At 43.3% G+C, this 22,498-nt stretch overlaps 1 protein-coding gene across 1 annotated transcript; it reads right to left on the bottom strand.

Annotated features, from left to right (window-relative positions):
- Positions 1-3,227: 3,227 nt before the first annotated feature.
- LOC110162734 (dysbindin-A) lies at positions 3,228-20,333 on the bottom strand. The gene is made up of 13 exons (XM_055163939.1): positions 20,129-20,333; positions 15,585-15,638; positions 15,074-15,124; positions 13,419-13,479; positions 12,315-12,447; positions 10,739-10,871; positions 8,839-8,861; positions 8,255-8,368; positions 7,847-8,033; positions 7,481-7,680; positions 7,352-7,372; positions 6,802-6,993; positions 3,228-4,795 (listed from the first exon to the last, which is right to left on the bottom strand). The coding sequence occupies exons 1-13, from the start codon at positions 20,182-20,184 to the stop codon at positions 4,641-4,643; spliced, it is 1,380 nt and encodes a 459-aa protein (XP_055019914.1). The 5' UTR covers positions 20,185-20,333; the 3' UTR covers positions 3,228-4,640.
- Between the last annotated feature and the right edge of the window lie 2,165 nt (positions 20,334-22,498).

Below are 22,498 nucleotides of genomic sequence, written 5' to 3' on the forward strand. Positions count from 1 at the left end.
GTACTTTGATCATGATTAAATTTGAATGACACTAAATAAATAATCCTGGAGTGACATACTTCTAGAGAAGATCTGTTGATGTGAGTAACAAAACCATAAACGTTTCCAGCGCAGTTGGATGAGGAAACATTATCATGTTGTAAATCCATAAAGTGACAGTGAAGCTCAAGGACACGAGCGGGCGGGTAGTTTTTACATGTGACCACAGGAGAAACAGAAAATATTGTGGAGGCCAAAATACTGAACTCAAATCTGCAGAATATTTCTTTATAAAAACCAGTAAATCTCTTTGTTGTGATGCTGCTCAGACTGAAGAGTTTATGTTCTGACAAAGCAATGAAAAAATGAATCTGCCGAACAAAAAATGTCATTAAAAAACATCTTTAAAATGAAAGAAATGCAGCTTTAGTCCAGACATGAGGTCAAACTACAAAATATGTTTATTTTGTAAATTCCAAATGATCTTAAACGAGCCGGTCGACGACAATCTCCAGGCAAACCTGTTCATTTTGTCTTCTTATGTACTTTAACTTCTTGGATTCTTTTTAAAGACATAAAAACAAGGATAAACCACCTGTCACACCTGTCACACCTGTCACACCTGTCACACCTGTCACACCTGTCCTGAAGATGACTTGCAGTTTGCAGCTGAAACATGTCAACAAGGTAAAGACATTTTACTGTATTGTCTTTAAAAGAACCCAAGAAGTTAATGGACAATCTCCAGGTCTGATAAAAGATCAAGGTTGAGATAAACCACCAGGACTAACAGGGGCGAACAGAAGCCGCCTTATCTCTCCAGGAAACTCTGGGACCACCTGAGTTCACCCCTGCCCAGAAACACAGCCCCATAAAGCCCCATAAAGTCCCACCTTTTTAAGCACGAACCGTATGAAGGTCCTGAAAGTTCAGAGTCACTGCAGGCCTGTGCTCAGTCTGTGTCTCCTCGGTTTCTTTACACTTATAGAGAAACCAATCAAAGGTAACGATCTCCATTTTAAACCCTGAGCTTGTCCTAGAACAGAGAAAAGTCCCGCACACCGTCTTACTGGCAAATTATGAGATTTATTAGGACAACCGTTTGTCGTAATAAATAAATAAATAATTGTAAGTAAGACGGTGTGTGTGACTTTTCTTCCTGTTCTCGGTCGCCCCGTCTCCTCCAACGCACCGTCTCAAGTAACTGATGTGCGAAGTTCTTTCTTTTAAACCCTGAGCTCAACCACCTGATATGAGCCATGATTTATTTGATATAATATCATCTGAAAACAGCTCTGCGGCAGGAGCGCACCTGCCAAATGACCCATGCACACCCTCTGTACTGTATTTGACTGTAAATACGACCACGCAAAACACAGTCCAGATAAGAATACTAATAAACCCGTGACTTTTCCCGACGGTGCAAAGATGATATCAGACACACACGGTCCAATGATCCACACAAACTCAGATTTCGATCATTTATTGTGGCACTGTGGCCCCCGATATTAATATTGCTTACATGTTTACAACTTAAATTAAAGTATAAAGTCTACAGTCGGTTTTCTTCCACGTAAATGACATTTGGATGCAGGTAGAGGGCGCTGGTGATGACACGACCCCAGAGGAAAAGCACCTGGACCAGTGCGATGGAAATGTATATTATGGAAAGATTTCAATGTGATTTCCACTTTATCCAGAGCAAATTTAACACGTGTAAAGGCTCAGGAGACACAAACATCTCCACCCACAGGAAACTGAGTCCTACCTGTCCTCAAAAAGAAGTGAAGTTGATTAAATGTTTGACAATCTGTGAAACAAAAGTGCCTCTGCGTTCATTTGTAGGTCACTTGTCTTTCTATAAATACTGCGAGCTCAGACTCTGGCCGCTGCGTATCTGCTGCGACGAGAATAAACCTTGGTCTGCATTTCAAAAACTCACCGGGCTTCGTAAAAGGATTAATTATTTATCATCAACAGATACGTAACAACACTTATGTAATGACCCGGGGTTTATCTCCGACTTTATAGTGTGGGAGGTTCACGCGCCGTAGTGACTCTGTGTGTGTGTGTGTGTGTGTGTGTGTGTGTGTGTGTGTGTGTGTGTGTGTGTGTGTGTGTGTGGTGTGTGTGTGTGTGTGTGTGTGTGTGTGTGTGTGTGTGTGTGTGTGTGTGTGTGTGTGTGTGTGTGTGTGTGTGTGTGTGTGTGTGTGTGTGTGTGTGTGTGTGTGTGTGTGTGTGTGTGTGTGTGTGTGTGTGTGTGTGTGTGTGTGTGTGTGTGTGTGTGTGTGTGTGTGTGTGTGTGTGTGTCGTGTGTGTGTGTGTGTGTGGGTGTGTGTGCGTGTGCGGGTCGACGCTCAGGTCTGTGCAGAATCTCAGGTCATGACTTAAAGGTTGTATGGAGGATTTTTTTTTGTTTCAAATTGTCAATGAAAGTTTAAAATACCCTTACAGAAATGCAGCAGCCTTGGAATTATGTCGATTAAAGAAAAAAGTAATGAAAATCTGTCATCTGTGGACATAATGAGGGCAGATAAACATCAGCCAATAGATAACAAGGCTACCTCATTTTCTATTGGCTGTTAGGTTGTCAAACTCCCTGCTTTTCTAGTGTAACTGATGCGCAGGGATTATGTGGTTTATGCAGCAGTTCTTAGAGGCTTTTTTAAACTGTAGTTTCCTCGCAGTTCGCACAAAGTTTGTTGAGATGATGGACAAAAATCCAGGACCAGTTCGCCACAAACAAAAGTCCGTTTTTGATGTCGCTGAAAGAAGAAGAGAAGAAGAAAACGAGCAAAGCCAAACACGTGATTCTTGGAGGTTTCTTCCAGCGATTGCGCGAATGAAGCAAAGAGTCTAAAAACTGACGCGTCGGTCACTAAATTCTTTCTAGTCGAGTCACTTCAGCAGTAATTCTGAACACGTGCTGGATGTAAACAAGCCTGATTTCTAGAGTAAAGAGGCGGGAGGAGATGTTTCTACTGAGGAGCTGTGGAAAATCCTCTGTACAACCTTTAAGATGAACGGAGTTTAAATCAAGAAAAAACTAAATAAAACAAAAAAACAAAAAAACTAGTGTGATGATAAGACATTTTCAAACTTAAATTCAATACAAAGAAAAGGTCTGGATACTCAACACAGAGTCTGATTAGAGCACAGAAACCCGACCAAAGTCCAGCAGGCTCAGACTTTCCACACAAGATCCTCCGTGTGTCATTAGGCTGATGAAAATAGTGTGATTTTATTTGTGTCGGGTTTGGACGGACTCGGACACAAATATATTATTGCCCATCGGGGTTTGGGTTCAAACGAGGGACGGTCTTGGACAAAAAAATAAATAAATTGGCCTGATCCACACTCTAATTCCAATACCACATGCAAATAAAAAAAAACAACACCACTGTGATATAGGGATGGGCAGGATTAGTCGATTAATCAATAATTGATCATTAAGAATTTCATCGATTACGTTAATCGATGAAATTCTTCTAGTGTTTTCTGATTCTTCACCTACAGCCAGAGAGAAATGAAACTGAGCAGAGGCACTGGGTGACACCCGCCTGGATGCAGCTCATCTCTGTGGACGTTCTCAATGTGTTTTTTCAGTTGATTCATAAAATCAGACTTTCCACACAAACAATATCCTCCGTGTGTCATTAGATCGATGAAAATAGTGATTTTAATTGTGTCGGTTTCGGTCGGACTCGGACACAAATATCACAAATATCTAAAATATATCACAAACTATTGATGTCTGTCGGACTCGGTTTGGACTTGTACAGGTCTTGGACAGAATAATCGACCCGATCCAAACTCGATATCACATAATCATTTGTGAGGCCAGAGCAGTTTGTCAGAGTCTGGTCCTGTCAGGTCTCAGGAGCTCTGCAGGGTCCAGTCGGGTCTGGGCAGGACTGGAAAAACCAGGAGCCACAGGAGGCGCCAGAGCAAAAACTGTCGTTGTGTCATTAGGCAAGACACTTCACCCACATTGATATGAAAGTGTTGTGTGTGTGTGAGATGGTGCAGCATCTTTAAGTGTCCAGAAAAGCGCTGTATAAAACTGATGCATTATTATTATTATTATTATTATTATTATTAATATCTCTCTATGTCTGTGGGACCAGGGGCCGGTTTCGGACAGAAAAAAATCAGCCTGATCTACACTTTAATTCCAATACCACATGATAATTTAAAAAACACTTTATCGTTAGAATAGAATGTGATTTTTAACATTAAATTATTGTACTTTTTTCCTGTGCTTGTTTTAGTATCAATTAGTTAAAAAAAACTTATAAAAAACAGAAAAGATCCTGGTTCGTTTTTAGGTTTAGTGCTGTTAAATGTGTTTAAAAACACACGAAACGACTGGATCAAGGTTTTACCAGGACTTTAAACAAAAACTGGCATGCTAAGGTGCGCTTCCTGATTATCGGACAACAATCGGCTTTATAATCAGACGCAGGCAGCACACGGCCTCAGGACCTTTAAATATGATTCAACCTTTTTATACCATTTTAATATTGTAGATTAAAGAAACAAAACGTCTGATAGTTTCATTTTAAATCCCACCAAAAGCTTCAAGTTTCTCCTTTCAAACGGGAGTCCAGTCGGGTCGGGGGGTTTCAGAGTCTGACAGGTTCTGAGGTGGTTCTGAGGTGTTACAGTGCAGGGTCTGGTAGAACCTCCTCGTGATCCTCCTCCACCACAGGAGCCTCCGAGTCCGTCTCACTGCTCTGCTCCTCCTCGTCCTCGTCTTCCTCCTCCTCACGCTGGTCCACGGACGCACGGCCCGGGGAGCACGTCTCCTCTGTGCCTGGAAAAGAAAAGAACATTTAGTATCTAACGAAAACTGTTGCAGCTAAATCCCACGTAGAGCGATGAGAAATCCAGAGAAAGAAAGCGGCGCGTAAACAAATCCAAGGCTGTATTTTCCAGACTATAAGGCTACGTTCACACTGCACCTGAAGTTTCCCAAATCTGATTTTTTGTCTCTATGTTCCTGTATCTGATCTTTTAATGTCTGAACCACACAGATCTGATGTTTTCACATGTGACCAGGACACTTGGATCTGTGCTCCTGAAACTGATCCATATCTGATCTTTAACATGTGACTTGAGTGTGAACAGTCAGGTCACATTCATCCACCTACACGTCATCAACAAGACACAAACGTCACTATTCTGCACTGAAGTAGAGAAAACTGTCTTGGCATCCGATCTCCATGTGACTGAAGTGAAGCACATCTCAACAGACTGAACCACAAAACACCACCACCAAAAACCTGGTCCTTCTCCTTCTCAATCTCCTCCTTAAAACAAGTCAGTTGTTCATGTTGTGGCTCCGGTACGAGAGGAACTTTAAAATCTCCAGGTGCTCGATGCTGCGTCCATGTTTGTTCAACTTGTGTAAACACAGAGACGCTCGCTGCGGTTGACGTCGTCGTGTCTCCAGTGTCACATGTGGGACACTTTTGGACCGTTTAATGTTCACACTGGAGTCACATACAAGTCACATTTAACTGGAAATGTGAACGACCTCAAAAAACATCGGATTTCACAAAAAAAATCTGAATTGAGCGTTAAGCCTGCAGACTGAACGGAGACTTAGTTGCACTTTTGGGGGGAAATGTATTTTATAAAATGAGAGATCAGGAGCCGACATTTCCTGTGTAAAGTGAAGTTGTAGTAAAAACACTAGAAGAGAGAAGAACAGACTGTTAACACTGTCACATATTTCACAGTTCTTCAGATAAACTATAAACAACAGAACAGAACAAGTTTAACCAAACTCTCCATCTCACTCCAAATCAATAAATCACTTCAGTTCTTCATCCTCGGCGTCACTTCTGAACAACTCGACCTCGACCTCCGGAGGGAAACAGAGCGACGCAAACTCTTCTGTGTCGCTGTCGTCAGACTCAGACTCAGTTCCAGTTATTTCCAAATCTCTCGGTGTGATATTGATTGTGATATTTTGAAGAGGTTAATATAATTGGAGATGTGACCCTTTTTGCTTTTAAAACACCCTGACAAGATTTTGGTGTGAATTATTTCCGTCATAATCCCAAGAATTCAATTACAGTATTTTCCGCACTATTAGTCTCTCTGGATTATAAGACACACTGTCATTAAATGGTCTATTTTTGAACTTTTTTCACAAATAAACCGCGTTGGACTTTAAATGAAACCCAACAGTGTGATGGGTGAGTGGTTTTGTTTGTTTGTTCGTTCACGGTGACTCTGGGCTTTGTTCAGTTGTGGCGTGTAGGGAGGGTGTGTCTGGGACCAGCAGATTGTCGGCGTGTTCGCAGTGACTCAGTTGTTCAGTCGTGTCTAGAAGCGGCACGTTGCGTTTGATTTTTCGGTTCATTCCTCCGCTCCGCTCCTCGTCGGCGTGGAGTGATGAGTGTGTCTGTGTGTCTGTGGGTGTTTATCGCTGTGTGGTCTTTGTCTGCTCCGTGTGTGTTTGTGTGCGCAGCAGGTGGTGCGGCTTTGTAGTTTACTGAAGTCGTGCTGGGACACCCGAGTGGATTCGTGTATGGGCGCTCTGGATTGTGCGGCGTGCGGTCGTTTTTTGATGCGGTTGGAGGTTTAAGAGCGCGACTAATAACCCGGAAAATACGGTAACTGATGAAATAAGGAGACAACACAGACGCAGGTGAAAACAAGACTGCAGAAAGTGAGAAGAAAAAAGGAAGGACAGATCAGATGTGGACGACTCTTGGACCCAGAGCTCGTTCATGGAAACACAGGTCGTCATTTACCCAAACGGTGCTTGAGCACTTCCACCCGCCCTGAGTGTCGTGAGTTTAGACCCACCTGACCCCAGCGAGGTCCTGGAGCTCAGGTCTGCGCTGGGGGAGCTCAGGTCTGCGCTGGGGGAGCTCAGGTCCGCACAGGGGGAGCTCAGGTCTTCACTGGAGGAGTTGAGGAACTCGTCGAGAGCCTGAAGGTCTGAGGTGTTGGTCACAGTGATGTGGTCCAGCTCTGAAACATCAGCGGGCGCCGCTTCTGCAGAACAGGACTCAGGTCAGAGAGAAACTCACACTGACCCAAAGACAACACACAAGTGTGACCCAAGTGTGACCCAAGTGTGACCCAAGTGTGACCCAAGTGTGTGTGCTCTAGGGCTGCGTCCAAACTGATCCATCTCAGTTTCTGATTTGATCTTCTTCCACCTGATTAAAAACAGACAGGTGGACTTCAGGGTGTCAGAATCAGTTTTTATTTTGTGTTGACTGGATCAATATTTTTGGAGTAATCCACATTTAAAGTTTGGAATAAAACTGTACAACATATTGAGCCTAAAATCATGTGTGCGTCACCCTGTGTGTAGAAACATGTGTCATGTCCGTGCAGGAGACGTTACGAGTGTCAGAGTCACTTCTGTCTGTGCAGAATCAAGAACAGGATAATACCACATGTTTAATGTGCAGCGTCCGTGTGGTGATGGTTCAGTGAGGTGGAGGTGGTGTGTGGTGCAGGTGGTGTTGTGTGCAGGGTGGTGTTGTTGGTGTTGGTGCAGGTGCTGGTGTGGTGTTGTGCTTGGTGTGGTGGTGTTGGTGTGGTGTGGTGGTGTTGGTGCTGGTGTTGGTGTGGTGGTGCTGGTGTTGGTGCTGTGTGGTGTTGGTGCTGGTGTTGGTGCTGGTGTTGGTGCTGGTGTTGGTGCTGGTGTTGGTGCTGGTGCTGGTGTTGGTGCTGGTGTTGAGGTGTTGGTGCAGGTGTTGGTGTTGGTGTTGGTGCTGGTGTTGGTGCTGGTGTTGGTGTTGGTGTGGTGCTGGTGTGTGGTGCTGGTGTTGGTGCTGGTGTTGGTGGTGGTGCTGGTGTTGGTGGTGTTGGTGCTGGTGTTGGTGTGTGGTGGTGCTGGTGAGGTGTTGGTGTGTTGGTGGGTGTTGGTGCAGGTGGTGCTGGTGTGGTGGTGCTGGTGTTGGTGCTGGTGTTGGTGCTGGTGCTGGTGTTGGTGCTGGTGTTGGTGCTGGTGTTGGTGGGTGTTGGCAGGTGTTGGTGCAGGTGGTGTTGGTGCAGGTGGTGTGTGGTGCTGGTGTGTGGTGCTGGTGTTGGTGTGGTGGTGCAGGTGTTGGTGCAGGTGTTGGTGCTGTGGTGTTGGTGTGGTGGTGCTGGTGGTGCTGGTGTCTGGTGCTGGTGTTGGTTGCTGGTGTTGTGTGGTGGTGTGGTGGTGTGGTGGTGTTGGTGCTGTGGAGCTTCTGGTAGGTGTTGGTGCCTCTGGTGTGTGAGGAAGGTGCCTGAGGTCAGGTGTTGGTATATTTGGTGCTCCAGGTGTCCTGGTGGAAGGCCTCCTCGTACTCCTTCTGCTTCTGCTTCAGCTTCTGCTGCACCCGCTGCTCCATGTGAGACACTTTCAGCGCGTGTTCCGAGTTCAGCTCCACTAAAGAGACGACACACACCTGTCAGTACAACGATATCAAAACTCTCTGTACGATATTTTCACGATATTCATCTCACGGTACAATATTTATTGTGATATTTTGTGGAGGCTAAAACTGTGAATATTCTACTTTTTCCTCTTAAAATTCCTTGACAAAACTTAATCCAAAGAACTGAGAGTTAAAAGTGTTAGAACTGTTATTTCCTCTTGTCGTCTGCACTGAAATGGAGCAAAGGATCATGGTCTATGTAGTTCTTTCTGTTTTTTTTCCACTATTGCTGCACCAGAATTCTTCATTTAAACAAACAGACTTTGTGATTCAATAAATTGTGATCGTTCATGATATTATTGTGAGAACTTTGACGATACGATATCACATTCGATTTCATTACTATTTTTACTATAAATTGACTGTAAACATGTAAAGGTGAAAACAAAAGAATGGAAAAAGTTCATCTGAAGCGACTTACTTTCAAATGTGTGGAGTTCTTTCCTGAAAAAGACAAAATAAAACACAAATCAGTAAAACAAATGAAAAGTGTCATTTTCACAAAACCGATCTCTTAAACAGAACCATGAACGCTCAAACTGATCACAGGGAAAAGAAAACGTCTCTTTAAATCACTTTTCTGTGTTTGTCAGTGTGTGCAGCTGCTCAACATTCCACCATAGACATAGATGTAGATTATCCCCAGTGTAATGTCAATAGAAGGACAATCACTGAAGCAGAAGTAAAAGGGAAGTATTTACAGTTTGGTCATTAAAGTGTTTCCGTGATAATAATACGACTTTATTTGGGACAAAGGCCAAGTTTTATTTTGTCCTTCTGCAAAAAACAAACCGACAAACAACTGCTGCCACCTGCTGGTCGAAAAGTTTAAAACCAAACACGAATCCAACCCAAAAGATCTGAGGTTAAGCGTGAAAATCTTAGAAAATACACGAAAATAAACCTCAGAAACACAGACACTAAAACTAACACGGTGAAGTCTCCTCCTCGTCTCCAAATTTCTCTGATCTGGACAAGATTTTAAAACTTACATCAGGTTCTTCATCAGATTTATTATCGATTTACTCGTTCTGAATTGCTTGTATAATCTTAAAAATGGTCACATATTTTTCTTCCATGACTCAACTCGTCAGCAAATCTTAAATTTAGGCGATAAATGTTTAAAAGAAGAAGCTACAATCTGTTTACCAGAGTTTTTTCCCAGCAACGCTTCACTTGTTTTTAGATTCGGTGACACAGATTTGTTTGATTTATCTCAAACTTTACATCATAAATTTATTTCCAGCCCGTGAACACAGACCACAGACTTTTCATTCTCGTCTAGAGGTCGATTATTTTAAGATAAACTTGTCAAGGAAAATGATCTCGCTGCATGGACACATCGTTTCAGGACTTTTATGTCGTTTTCTGATAGATTTAAGTGTTTCGATCAGGGGTGGGCAAACTACGGCCCGGGGTCCAGATGCGGCCCTTTATTCTTTTTAATCCAGCTCACAAAACTTGAAATATAATAATAATTTTCAGTGTTTCAAAAGTAATTTCAATAAATAGTAAATACCGTGGGATTTGAAAGAAGATATTTTATTTTTTGGGATATTTCAATAAAAATGGAATGTGTTTTTTACACATCCCATGTTATTTTTTTTCTCTTAGGAGGTGAATTACCAAAAAACTCCCTCCGTCTGCTCCTGGTCTGGTCCTTCCGTCAAATTTTAAAACCCTTTGTGGCCCACGAGTCAAAAAGTTTGCCCACCCGATTTAGATCTTACATTTCTATCATACATCAGAACAGCCGAAAGTGTCTCACTGTAGGTCTGTGGAACTTCTGTTTAATGGTTTTCTGTGTAAATGTGTGTGTAAATGTGTGTGTAAATGTGTGTGTAAATGTGTGTGTGTAAATGTGTGTCGTTTTCTCCAGCAGTTTCATAAATCTGCTCCATCACCAAATCTTCAACCAACAAACTCCACAAAGGAGAAACATTCTTCATGAACAATTTATCCACAAATATCAAGAGAAGAAAGAACAAAACTTAAAGAAACAACGAGACACATGAGTCACACAACAAACTCAACTCATGTTCTGATCCTGGAGATTCAAACATTCAAACTGCACAAATCTCTGTGTCTGTGTGAAGATCCACATCATGAAACTGATTTTTCATTATAATAATAGAACGAGTCTGAGTGAACAAGTTCCTTCTGTTTTCTTCAGGATCAGAACATGAGTTGAGTTTGTTGTGTGACTCATGTGTCTCGTTGTTTCCTTTAAGTTTTGTTCTTTCTTCTCTTGATCGTTGTGGAGAAATTGTGTTTCTGGTTGGTGGAGTTTGTGGTCAGCAGGGGGCGCTCTGTCTCTGTACCTCTTCTTCTGCTTGTAGCTCTCGAGTTCCTTCAGGTGATGCTGTTTGATGGTTTGTTGTTCACACTGACAGCAAAGAGTCTCCAGATAAACCATCCGGCTCTCCATCTCCTCAAAGTCGCCCTCCAACTGAGCTGAGGACGAAGAAGAGCAGAGGGTTAATCCAGAGGAGACACAGTGAGGACAGAGGAGACAACGAGAAGACAGAGGAGACAACGAGAGGACAGAGGAGACACAGCGAGAGGACAGAGGAGACACAGCGAGGAGACAGGAGACACAGCGAGGAGAGAGGAGACAGAGTGAGGACAGAGGAGACACAGTGAGGAGAGAGGAGACACAGCGAGGAGACAGACAGGAGACACAGTGAGGACAGAGGAGACACAGTAAGGAGAGAGGAGACACAGCGAGGACAGAGGAGACACAGCGAGGACAGAGGAGACACAGCGAGGAGAGAGGAGACACAGCAAGGAGAGAGGAGACACAGCAAGGAGAGAGGAGACACAGCAAGGAGCCACAGTGAGGAGACAAAGCGAGGAGCCAGACAAGAGACACAGAGAGGAGACAGGAGACAAAGCGAGGACAGAGGAGACACAGCGAGGAGCCACAGTGAGGAGCCACAGTGAGGAGACATAGCGAGGAGACACAGCGAGGAGACACAGCGAGGAGACACAGTGAGGAGACACAGCGAGGAGCCAGACAAGAGACACAGAGAGGAGACAAGAGACACAGCGAGGAGACACACAGAGTACATAGGAGACACAGCGAGGACATAGGAGACAGAGTGAGGAGACACAGCGAGGAGACAGGAGACACAGCGAGGAGGAGACAGAGTGTTAGTGTGGGTACCCAGGCTGGAGGTGAGGACAGAGGAGACACAGTGAGGACATAGGAGACAGGAGACAGAGTGTTTGTGGTACCCAGGCTGGAGGTGAGGACAGAGGAGACACAGATAGGACATAGGAGACAGGAGACAGAGTGTTTGTCGTACCCAGGCTGGAGGTGAGGACAGAGGAGACACAGAGAGGACAGAGGAGACACAGAGAGGACAGAGGAGACACAGAGAGGACAGAGGAGACACAGTGAGGACAGAGGAGACACAGAGAGGACAGAGGAGACACAGAGAGGACAGAGGAGACACAGAGAGGACAGAGGAGACACAGTGAGGACATAGGAGACAGGAGACAGAGTGTTTGTGGTACCCAGGCTGGAGGTGAGGACAGAGGAGACACAGTGAGGACATAGGAGACAGGAGACAGAGTGTTTGTGGTACCCAGGCTGGAGGTGAGGACAGAGGAGACACAGTGAGGACATAGGAGACAGGAGACAGAGTGTTTGTGGTGGTACCCAGGCTGGAGGTGAGGACAGAGGAGACACAGTGAGGACAGAGGAGACACAGATAGGACATAGGAGACAGGAGACAGAGTGTTTGTGGTACCCAGGCTGGAGGTGAGGACAGAGGAGACACAGTGAGGACATAGGAGACAGGAGACAGAGTGTTTGTGGTACCCAGGCTGGAGGTGAGGACAGAGGAGACACAGTGAGGACATAGGAGACAGGAGACAGAGAGTTTGTGGTACCCAGGCTGGAGGTGATGGTGCCCAGCTCGGTGATGAGGGTGGGCAGACCCTGCAGCTGTTCCTCCAGTTGGGTCAGGGCGCTCCTGCGTTTGTCCCACAGAGCCGAGAGCATCACCACGTCCCCGTCCACCTGCTGGACACCGCGGGAACAGCAGGACAACGATACACGAGACACAAGGGTGAGTCGCTGTACAGTTGTAGGGAGTATTATCTGTCCCTCTATAGTCTGGAGAGCAGTTTGTTTTGTTAAACTGGGGGTATTTTAATTCTGTTTGGTTTTATTAACAATGTGACTATGGTTGAATTACTCATGTGACTAAAACATACTTAAGTTCATTATATTTAAGATTTTACAGAAAACTTTATATTTTTTCCACAAAAATCACAAGGGGGATTCTAGAACCGTGACCTCGCAACCACACTATCAGTTAAACTAAAACTGCTCTAATGTCCACAGAAAGTCTGATTATAAAAAGAAAACACATTTACATTGTTAAAATGATGTGGAAAATATCAGATAAAATGAATTTCTTGTGTAAATTGTGTTGAAATTTTGGGCCAAATTCTCCCTTTGTGATGTCATCGGTGCGAGAAACTCGACTTCCTGCAATTTTTGACAGATTTTTCAACTTTTCTTCACAAATTGCTTCTTGATTGATTGGGGTAAAAGTATAATTTATATTTACAACAAGTTTAATCCAAACAACGTAAAGGTGCATTGTGTAACTTTTCTGGTGGAAGGTCCATCAAATCAACCCAAAAATTCAAATGTCCCGGCTGTAGTTGGTCCTAAAGAGACACGACTCTGACCCAAGAGTCACATTTTTAACAAATCTGCACGAAAAATAACAAAGTCCAGAAACACAGACACACTTTTATTTTAGAAACATTTACAGAGAATCAGGAGAAAAAAAGTGATTTTATTTTGTTTAGTGTTTCTTTAATGTTAAAACTCACATTCTGTTGTCTAAAGAAAGAGTTTTTATTGTGGTTTTGCTCTTTTGTTCTGATCTCTGCAGAAGTTTCATAAACAGCAGGTGTGACATGTGTCGGCTGTTGCCTGGCAACCATCCCACAGAGTAAAAGTCCAGAGTGTCTCTTTACCTGAGCCGCCTGAGCACAGTCCTTGGTTTTCCGGTGCAGTTGGTACCAGCCGTCCTCAAACCTGCACAAACACACAAACACACACGTCCTGAGTCACACAAACACACACACACACACACATGTACTGAGTAGAGCCCGGCCGATATTATCGGCCAAAATGGACACCTGGAGACATATCTGCTATCGGCCGATATTCTTGCTGATATGGGCCGATATTTCACGTGGGCAGGTTATACGTCGTTATAAATCTTAGACTCTCTACATTCTGTTCATTTAATCCAATTTACAGACAGATAAATGTCCAAATATGTGACTCCACATCAGTATTTATCTGTGGAGTCATTTGTGTGTGTGTGTCGTACTGTCCCTGAACACACCACAGAGTCGCGTCACTTCACTCGCGTGTGTTTGTTTACACCTGCAGCCGTGCGCAACACTGAGATTATTTTCTTTTTACGACAATCGGTTTGAGTCTGGATTAAAAGGACATTTATTAGTTCAGACTTGTGATGTGGGAGGAGCCTGTGTGATGTGGGAGGAGCCTGTGTGAGTCTGAGTGTTGGAAATACATCGACTTTGAAGCTAGTTTAGGTTTTGTTAGCGGTTAGCTGCTGTAGCTCCCGCACATAAACAGACTGTTTTCTATTGGTCTGTTGTAAAGTGATTATATTGGCCGTGTATTTGTTACTGAACCTGCACTGATGTAAATGAGCTGTGAATAGACGTGTGAATGATCCACATTTATGCATATAATTAATTACCGCGGTGCGCACGTTTTTACGGCTAAAGGCTAATAGCGATAGTTTATTTACTAGCTAGGAGTTATGGGTCACGATCGAAGCGGCTCTTAGATCCGGCTCTTAGAGCGAACAACGGGAGCATGTTTCTTATTGGGAGCCGTGTTTTCTCTTTTTCTCACTTTTTCTCTTCATGCTGCATGTCGACCCGTAGTTTGACAGCAGCAGCGGCTGAAAACGAAACTTTCAGAAATCTGCATGTGCATAGGATAAAAAAAAGTGCATATTTGGCTGCAGTTCAGCATAAAATGAATAAACCAGGACTAAACTTGGGCTCGAGTGAAGGAGAGAGATAGAAACCGAGTCCCGACACTCAGTCCTGGTTCAGTCCTGGTCCAGTTCTGGTTTAGTCCTGCTTGCAACAAAACAATCAAGAGCCACTTGGGAGCCGAAAGAGCCAGCTGCTTTAGTGAGCCGAGCCAAAAGAGCCGGTTCTCCAAAAAAAAACTGGAATACCCATCACTAGCAGTGACAGTAACAGTGTCTAGAATGTGATGCAAAAATGCCATTAGGCCAAACTACTGTCTGTAAATATGATGTAAAGAGTCAGAATAACAATAAATGTTTCCTAAATAAACCCAATTTAAAATCCACCAGAGCCAAACCTAAGTTTTTTAAACAATTCAAGATTTACAGTGAATTTTTACATCACTAAATATATCGGTGATTATATCGGCAGCTCCAACTCCCATTATATCGGTTTCATATCGGCCACAACAAAATCCATATCGGTCGGGCTCTAGTACTGCGTCACACAAACACACACACACGTCCCGAGGCACACAACACACACACACACACACACACGTACTGAGTCACACAAAACACACACACAGACACTAACACACACACACACACCTGTGCAGTATGTGTAGTCCGGCGCTGAACTGCAGGAGTCGTTCTTCCTGCCTGAACACAAAAAGAAACACACACACACACAAAAACACACACAGACACACACACACACAGACAGACACACACAGACACAGACACACACACACACACACACACACACACACACACACACACACACACACACAGGGGTTAAAGGTCACATGGACAGAGAGTCTTGGGTTTGTGTAAATTCTGGAGTCTCAGTTTCAGTTCAGGCTCCTGGATTCTGTCCTGAGCCGCAGAAGCTGGAGTGTGTGAAATTGTGATTTTTAATTTCATAATTTCATTTTTCGCCTGAATGTCGACAGAGACGAGACAAACGAGGAAATGATTTGGACACAAAAGTCACAGATCACAATAAAATATAAAAACAAAGAGAAAAAATATAAATGGTGATAATAATTTCTAAATCAGAGAGTTTTTCCTCTTTAAACTGTACGAGCGAGTGGACAGATTAATAACAGTTTGACGTTACCTCGGCTTCTTCACCACTTTAGACTCTTTGGACTTTTCCCCCAGAGTCTTGAACCTGCAGAGAAAAAACAAAGTGTGAGAAAAATCTGTGAAACCTGAAGCCCTCATTTTTATATTCATTAAACTGTTTTTTTTATTTTCTTCTTTTTTACTTGATTAATTTATTTTGTCATATTTAACATACACAGAACGAAAAGGTGGAGGACTGAACCAGGACTAAACCAGGACTAAACCAGGTCTAAACCAGATCTAAACTGGGTCTAAACCAGGTCTAAACCAGGAAACCAGGACTAAACCAGGTCTAAACCAGATCTAAACCAGGTCTAAACCAGGTCTAAACCAGAAACCAGGACTAAACCAGGTCTAAAACCAGGACCAAAACCAGGTCTAAACCAGATCTAAACCAGGGTCTAAACCAGGTCTAAACCAGGTCTAAACCAGGACTAAAACAGGCTAAACCAGGAAAAAACCAGGTCTAAACCAGGTCTAAACCAGGTCTAAACCAGTCTAAACCAGACTAAACCAGGTCTAAACCAGGTCTAAACCAGACTAAACCAGGTAAACCAGGTCTAAACCAGGACTAAACCAGGACTAAACCAGGTCTAAACCAGGACTAAACCAGGTCTAAAACCAGGACTAAACCAGGTCTAAACCAGGACTAAACCAGGACTAAACCAGGACTAAACCAGGACTAAACCGGGGTCTAAACCAGGACTAAACCAGGTCTAAAACCAGGTAAACCAGGTCTAAACCAGGTCTAAACCAGGACTAAACCAGGACTAAACCAGGACTAAACCAGGTCTAAACCAGGACTAAACCACCAGGTAAACCAGGTCTAAACCAGGTAAACTCAAACCGGGTCTAAACCGGGTCTAAACCAGGTCTAAACCAGGACTAAACCAGACTAAACCAGGACTAAACCAGGTCTAAACCAGGACTAAACCAGGACTAAACCAGGACTAAAACCAGGTCTCTAAACCAGGACTAAACCAGACTAAACTAAACCAGGTCTAAACCAGGTCTAAACCAAACCAGGTCTAAACCAGGACTAAACCAGGTCTAAACCAGGACTAAACCAGGACTAAACCAGGACTAAACCAGTCTAAACCAGGACTAAACCAGGTCTAAACCAGGTCTAAACCAGGTCTAAACCAGGACTAAACCAGATCTAAACCAGACTAAACCGGACTAACCAGGTCTAAACCCAGGACTAAACCAGGACTAAACCAGGACTAAACCAGGACTGGAAACCAGGACTAAACCAGGACTAAACCAGGACTAAACCAGGACTAAACCAGGACTAAACAGGACTAAACCAGGTCTAAACCAGGTCTAAACCAGGGTCTAAACCAGGTCTAAAACCAGGTCTAAACCAGGTCTAACCAGGAAACCAGGACTAAAAACCAGGTCTAAACCAGGACTAAACCAGGTCTAAACCAGGACTAAACCAGGGTCTAAACCAGGTCTAAACCAGGAAACCAGGTCTAAACTAGGTCTAAACCAGGTCTAAACCAGATCTAAACTGGGTCTAAACGTCTAAACCAGGACTAAACCAGGTCTAAAACCAGGACTAAAACCAGGACTAAACCAGGACTAAACCAGGACTAAACCAGGACTAAACCAGGACTGAAACAGGACTGAACCAGGACTAAAACTGGACTAAAACAGTATTAAACCAGGTCTAATCGTATCATTTAAAGCAGGGTTTTCCTGTTTCGTGTTGGTGGTTTTCAGTGTGAGATCTTTTGTTCTATATTCGTGTTTCTGTCTTTAATCTTTATTCTTTTGTCGGAGCCTCTGACTCTGGTTCATTCAGAAAAAAACATCAGGAGGAAAAATGATCGACTCTTTTTGCTCTTGTTGCTTTTTCTGCTGCTCCACCAGGGGGCAGCACTGAGCGCGTCGGGCACATGACGGTCAGCTGAGCGGAATCACCAAGAAAAACATTTTACACAGAGCAGTTTAAACATCTCTGGAGACACAGAAGAGTCATGATGAAGATCCTGCAGCGATTCAGAGTCAAAAAGAACAAATGAAGTCACAGAGTCCAACAAATCTGGGTTAATTTGGCTCAAAGTGACAAGATTTACAAAACTGTAAACTGGGTCAAACTGAATAAAACTGTAAAAAGATCAGGGACATTGTGCTTTCTCATGTCAGTGATGATCTGAGGAACTTCTGACACTGCTTTTTTTTTTTTATGTTCGTTCACAAACACGGATTTCTGTTTTTGGGCAAAACAAATGACAATTTATGCTCCTGTTTACTGTTGGCGAGGTCCTGGTCCTGGTTTTAGTCTCAGTTTAATCCTGGTTTAGTCCTGGTTTTAGTCTCAGTTTAGTCCTAGTCCTGGTTTAGTCCTGGTTTAGTCCTGGTTTTAGTCTCAGTTTAGTCCTGGTTTAGTCCTGGTTTTAGTCTCAGTTTAGTCCTAGTTTTTAGTCCTGAGTTTAGTCCTGGTTTTAGTCTCAGTTTAGTCCTGGTTTTAGTCTCAATTTAGTCCTAGTCTTTTAGTTTTTAGTCCTGGTTTTAGTCTCAGTTTAGTCCTAGTCCTAGTTTTTAGTCCTGGTTTTAGTCCTCAGTTTAGTCCTCCTTTAGTCCTAGTTTAGTCCTGGTTTTTAGTCCTCCTAGTTTAGTCCTGGTTTTAGTCTCAGTTTAGTCCTAGTTTAGTCCTGGTTTTAGTCTCAGTTTAGTCCTAGTCCTGGTTTTAGTCCTAGTCCTTTTAGTCCTGGTTTTAGTCTCAGTTTAGTCCTGGTTTTTAGTCTCTCCTAGTTTAGTCCTAGTTTTAGTCCTGGTTTTTAGTCTCAGTTTAGTCCTAGTTTAGTCCTGTTTTAGTCCTGTTTAGTCCTCTGGTTTTTAGTCCTTTTTAGTCCTCCTAGTTTAGTCCTGGTTTAGTCCTGGTTTTAGTCCTCAGTTTAGTCCTAGTCCTAGTTTAGTCCTTTTAGTCCTGGTTTTAGTCTCTAGTTTTTTAGTCCTTTAGTCCTGGTTTAGTCCTGGTTCTAGTCTCAGTTTAGTCCTAGTTTAGTCCTGGTTTTAGTCTCAGTTTAGTCCTAGTTTAGTCCTGGTTTTAGTCTCAGTTTAGTCCTGGTTTAGTCTTTTAGTCCTCCTGGTTTTAGTCTCAGTTTAGTCCTGGTTTTAGTCTCAGTTTAGACCTGGTTTTAGTCTCTGTCCTAGTTTAGTCCTGGTTTTAGTCCAGTTTAGTTTAGTCCTGGTTTAGTCTCTTTAGAGTTTTTAGTCCTGGTTTAGTCCTGGTTTAGTCTTAGTTTAGATCTTCTTTTTTGTCCGATCACTCACTGTCAGATCGTGAATTTCTATTTTTCTCACCAAACTTGTTCAGCTCAAAGTCAAAAGTGAAGATAAAGAAACGTCACATCATGTTCCTGTTTGACTAAATAAAAGAGGAACTGTGTCTGAAAATATTTAGAAGTGAAAAACCGAGATCAGGAGACGTGATTTTAGTCCATGATGTTTTCACTTCTCAACACTGAGACTCGTTTTACGCACGAACTAAACTGGAGCGAGATTTGGTTTTCAGTCTTAAACAAAACAATTACGCATAAAAAAAAAATGCATAAAAGTCCAGATGTAATCCTGTTCAATCCTGGTTTAATTTAGTCCTGGTTTAGTCCTGGTTTAGTCCTGGTGTAGTCCTGGTTTAGTCCTGGTTTAGTCCTGGTTTAGTGTCCTGGTTTTGTCCTGGTTTAGTCCTGGTTTTGAGGCGTTAAATCGTGACTTAAAACGCACAAAAGTCCAGTTTGCGTCACATAAACGTCTTTCAAAGTCACGGGTTTGCGGTTTTACGGGTCAGAAGGACCAGGACACACACGGACCTGGACCACGGACCCGGACCACGGACAACTAAACCAGGACTAAATCTAGACTACAAAGACTAAACCAGGACTACACCAGGACTAAACCAAGACTACACCAGGACTAAACCAGGACTACACCAGGACTACACCAGGACTAAACCAGGACTACACCAGGACTAAACCAGGACTACACCAGGACTAAACCAGGACTAAATCAAGACTACACCAGGACTACACCAGGACTAAATCTAGACTACAAAGACTAAACCAGGACTACACCAGGACTAAACCAGGACTAAATCTAGACTACAAAGACTAAACAGACTAAAGGACTAAACCAGGACTACACCAGGACTACAACCAAGGACTAAACCAAGACTACACCAGACTAAACCAGGACTAAACAGGACTACACCAGGACTACACCAGGACTACACCAGGTCTAAACCAGGACTAGACCAGGACTAAATCAAGACTACACCAGGACCTGGACCACGGACCCGGACCACGGACAACACGGACTACACCAGGACTAAACCAGGACTAAATCAAGACTACAAAGACTAAACCAGGACTACACCAGGACTAAACCAAGACTACACCAGGACTACACCAGGTCTAAACCAGGACTAAACCAGGACTAGACCAGGACTAAATCAAGACTACACCAGGACTACACCAGGACTAAACCAAGACTACACCAGGACCAGGACCCGGACCCGGACCCGGTACTGACCCGGTGGTGAAGTCGTGCTGGACGGACTGGAGTCGCTCCTTCAGATGCTCGAACATGACGACGGCGACGCGCGGATCCGCAGACGAGTCCGAACCGAACCGAACCGAACCTCCCCGAGCACCGACACACACACACAGAACCGAACCGAACCACGGAGCCGAGACACGGACACGGCCAAAACAAACCGACCTCCTGCCGTCTGGAAACCACGTGACGCTGCGTAATGACGGAGGAGCGGAAAGACGCGCTGTACCGCCCCCTACCGCCGCGGAGTGCGCACGAGGACACACATAAATACATAAATAAATAAATAAATATAAATAAAAAATCCATACATAAATCCATAAATGAATAAATCCATAAAAAATAATAAATCCATACATGAATCCATAAATAAATAAATATATAAATACATAAATAAAAATAATAAATAAATCCATAAATAAAAATAATAAATAAATCCATACATAAATCCATAAATAAATAATTCCATTAAAAAATTAAATAAATAAATCCATACATAAATAAATTCATAAATAAATACATCCATAAAAAAATAATAAATACATAAATACATAAATACATAAATACATAAATAAAAATAATACATAAATACATACATAAATACATAAATAAATAATTCCATAAAAATAAAATAAATAAATCCAATATTAATAATATAATCAAATTTAATATTAGAACATTTGTCCTTCTGTTTTGCTGCTTCAGGCTCCGTGTTTCTTTGTTGTGTTTGTTTTGTGTTGTTCATTACAGCTTTTGTATCTGAGGTCTGTTATTATTGTTAGTCTCCTTAATTTTCCATACATATTACTGCAGTACAACTGTGTTTCCAAACTTTAACCTTCTCCAAATCCATATTTTATTAGCTTTTTTTACTCAGGAGCCTTTTTTCCCGTCCATGCTGATAAACGTGGACGATGCAGAACGACTCCACACAAACGACCTGTCAGACCTGTAAAGTACTTTTGTTGTTTACAAAGGATAAAAATAGTTTCTTGGAGCATCACATGAAAAAGTGCTGTTGTTCTGCCACTGTAAATCTGTTACACTGTGATTTATGTTTTTATTGTTATGAAAAGTGGGGAACATATAAAGTTATGTTCTGATCATTTTCAGTCTTCAGTGTTAATTTACCACCGGACCAAATCTGCAACATCCCAGACACACGACATGTGAAGGTCTCAAACAAAAGGTCACGATTATATATCACTGCCCCATATGATCATTTTCCCCAAATATCAGATTTTTTCCTGTTACAAAAATTTAATTTGAGCCTGAGAGGTTTAACACTGACACTTTGTGAATAGTTCAGATCGTTTCATGTAAAATGTCTGAAAAATGTAAAAGAAACCCATCTTCTTTATGTTCTTCATGTTCTTCATGTTCTTCATGTTCTTCGTGTTCTTCTTCTTCTCTGAGGTCGGGTCTCGGGGGCATCTGTCTGAGCAGGGACTCCCAGACTTCCTTCACCCCAGACACTTCCTCCAGCTCCTCCAGTGGGACCTGAGGTGTTCCCAGTCCAGTCCAGAGACATCGTCCCTCCAGTGTGTCCTGGGTCTGGAGGAGCAGCGGCTCTACTCCGAGCTCCTCACTCTGTCTCTGAGGGAGACGCCCGGACGCCCTGACGAGGAAACTCATCTGTGTCTCTTGTGTCGTGGATCTGGTCCTTCGGGTCATGACCAGAGCTCATGACCAGAGGTGAGGGGAGGAACAGAGACTGACGCTAAATCCAGACTCAGATCCTCTTCACCACAACGACCGATACAGCGACCGCATCACTGCCCACGCTGCACCTGTCCACCTGTCAGTCTGCCCACGCTGCACCTGTCCACCTGTCAGTCTGCCCACGCTGCACCTGTCCACCTGTCAGTCTGCCCACGCTGCACCTGTCCACCTGTCAGTCTGCCCACGCTGCACCTTTTTCTCACTTCTTTTTGGGCAAATGTTTTGTTGCTGTGATTTCACTGATGTCACATGATCCACTGTAAAGAACCTGTCACACGTGACCAAAATAAAACTAAAAATAAATAAAATTAATAAATTTGTCAAAAACAGAGACACTGGGACATTTCTTGTATAAATTGGGACAAATCTGTGGTTTTGTATAAATCTGTGGGACAGAGACACAGACTCAGACCTGGGACTGTCCCGGGTCATTCAGGTCAGTCTGGTCAGTCTGGTCACTCGGGTCAATTGGGTCAGTCGGGTCATTCAGGTCAGTCTGGTCACTCGTGTCACTCGGGTCAGTCTGGTGAGTCTGGTCACTCGTGTCACTCGGGTCAGTTGGGTCAGTCGGGTCACTCGTGTCACTCGGTCAGTCTGGTCACTCGGGTCAGTCGGTCAGTCTCG

The sequence above is a fragment of the Boleophthalmus pectinirostris genome, unplaced genomic scaffold (genome assembly GCF_026225935.1).
Source record: "Boleophthalmus pectinirostris isolate CB_2022bp ecotype Guang Dong unplaced genomic scaffold, ASM2622593v1 HiC_scaffold_6, whole genome shotgun sequence".
NCBI lineage: Eukaryota > Metazoa > Chordata > Actinopteri > Gobiiformes > Gobiidae > Boleophthalmus > Boleophthalmus pectinirostris.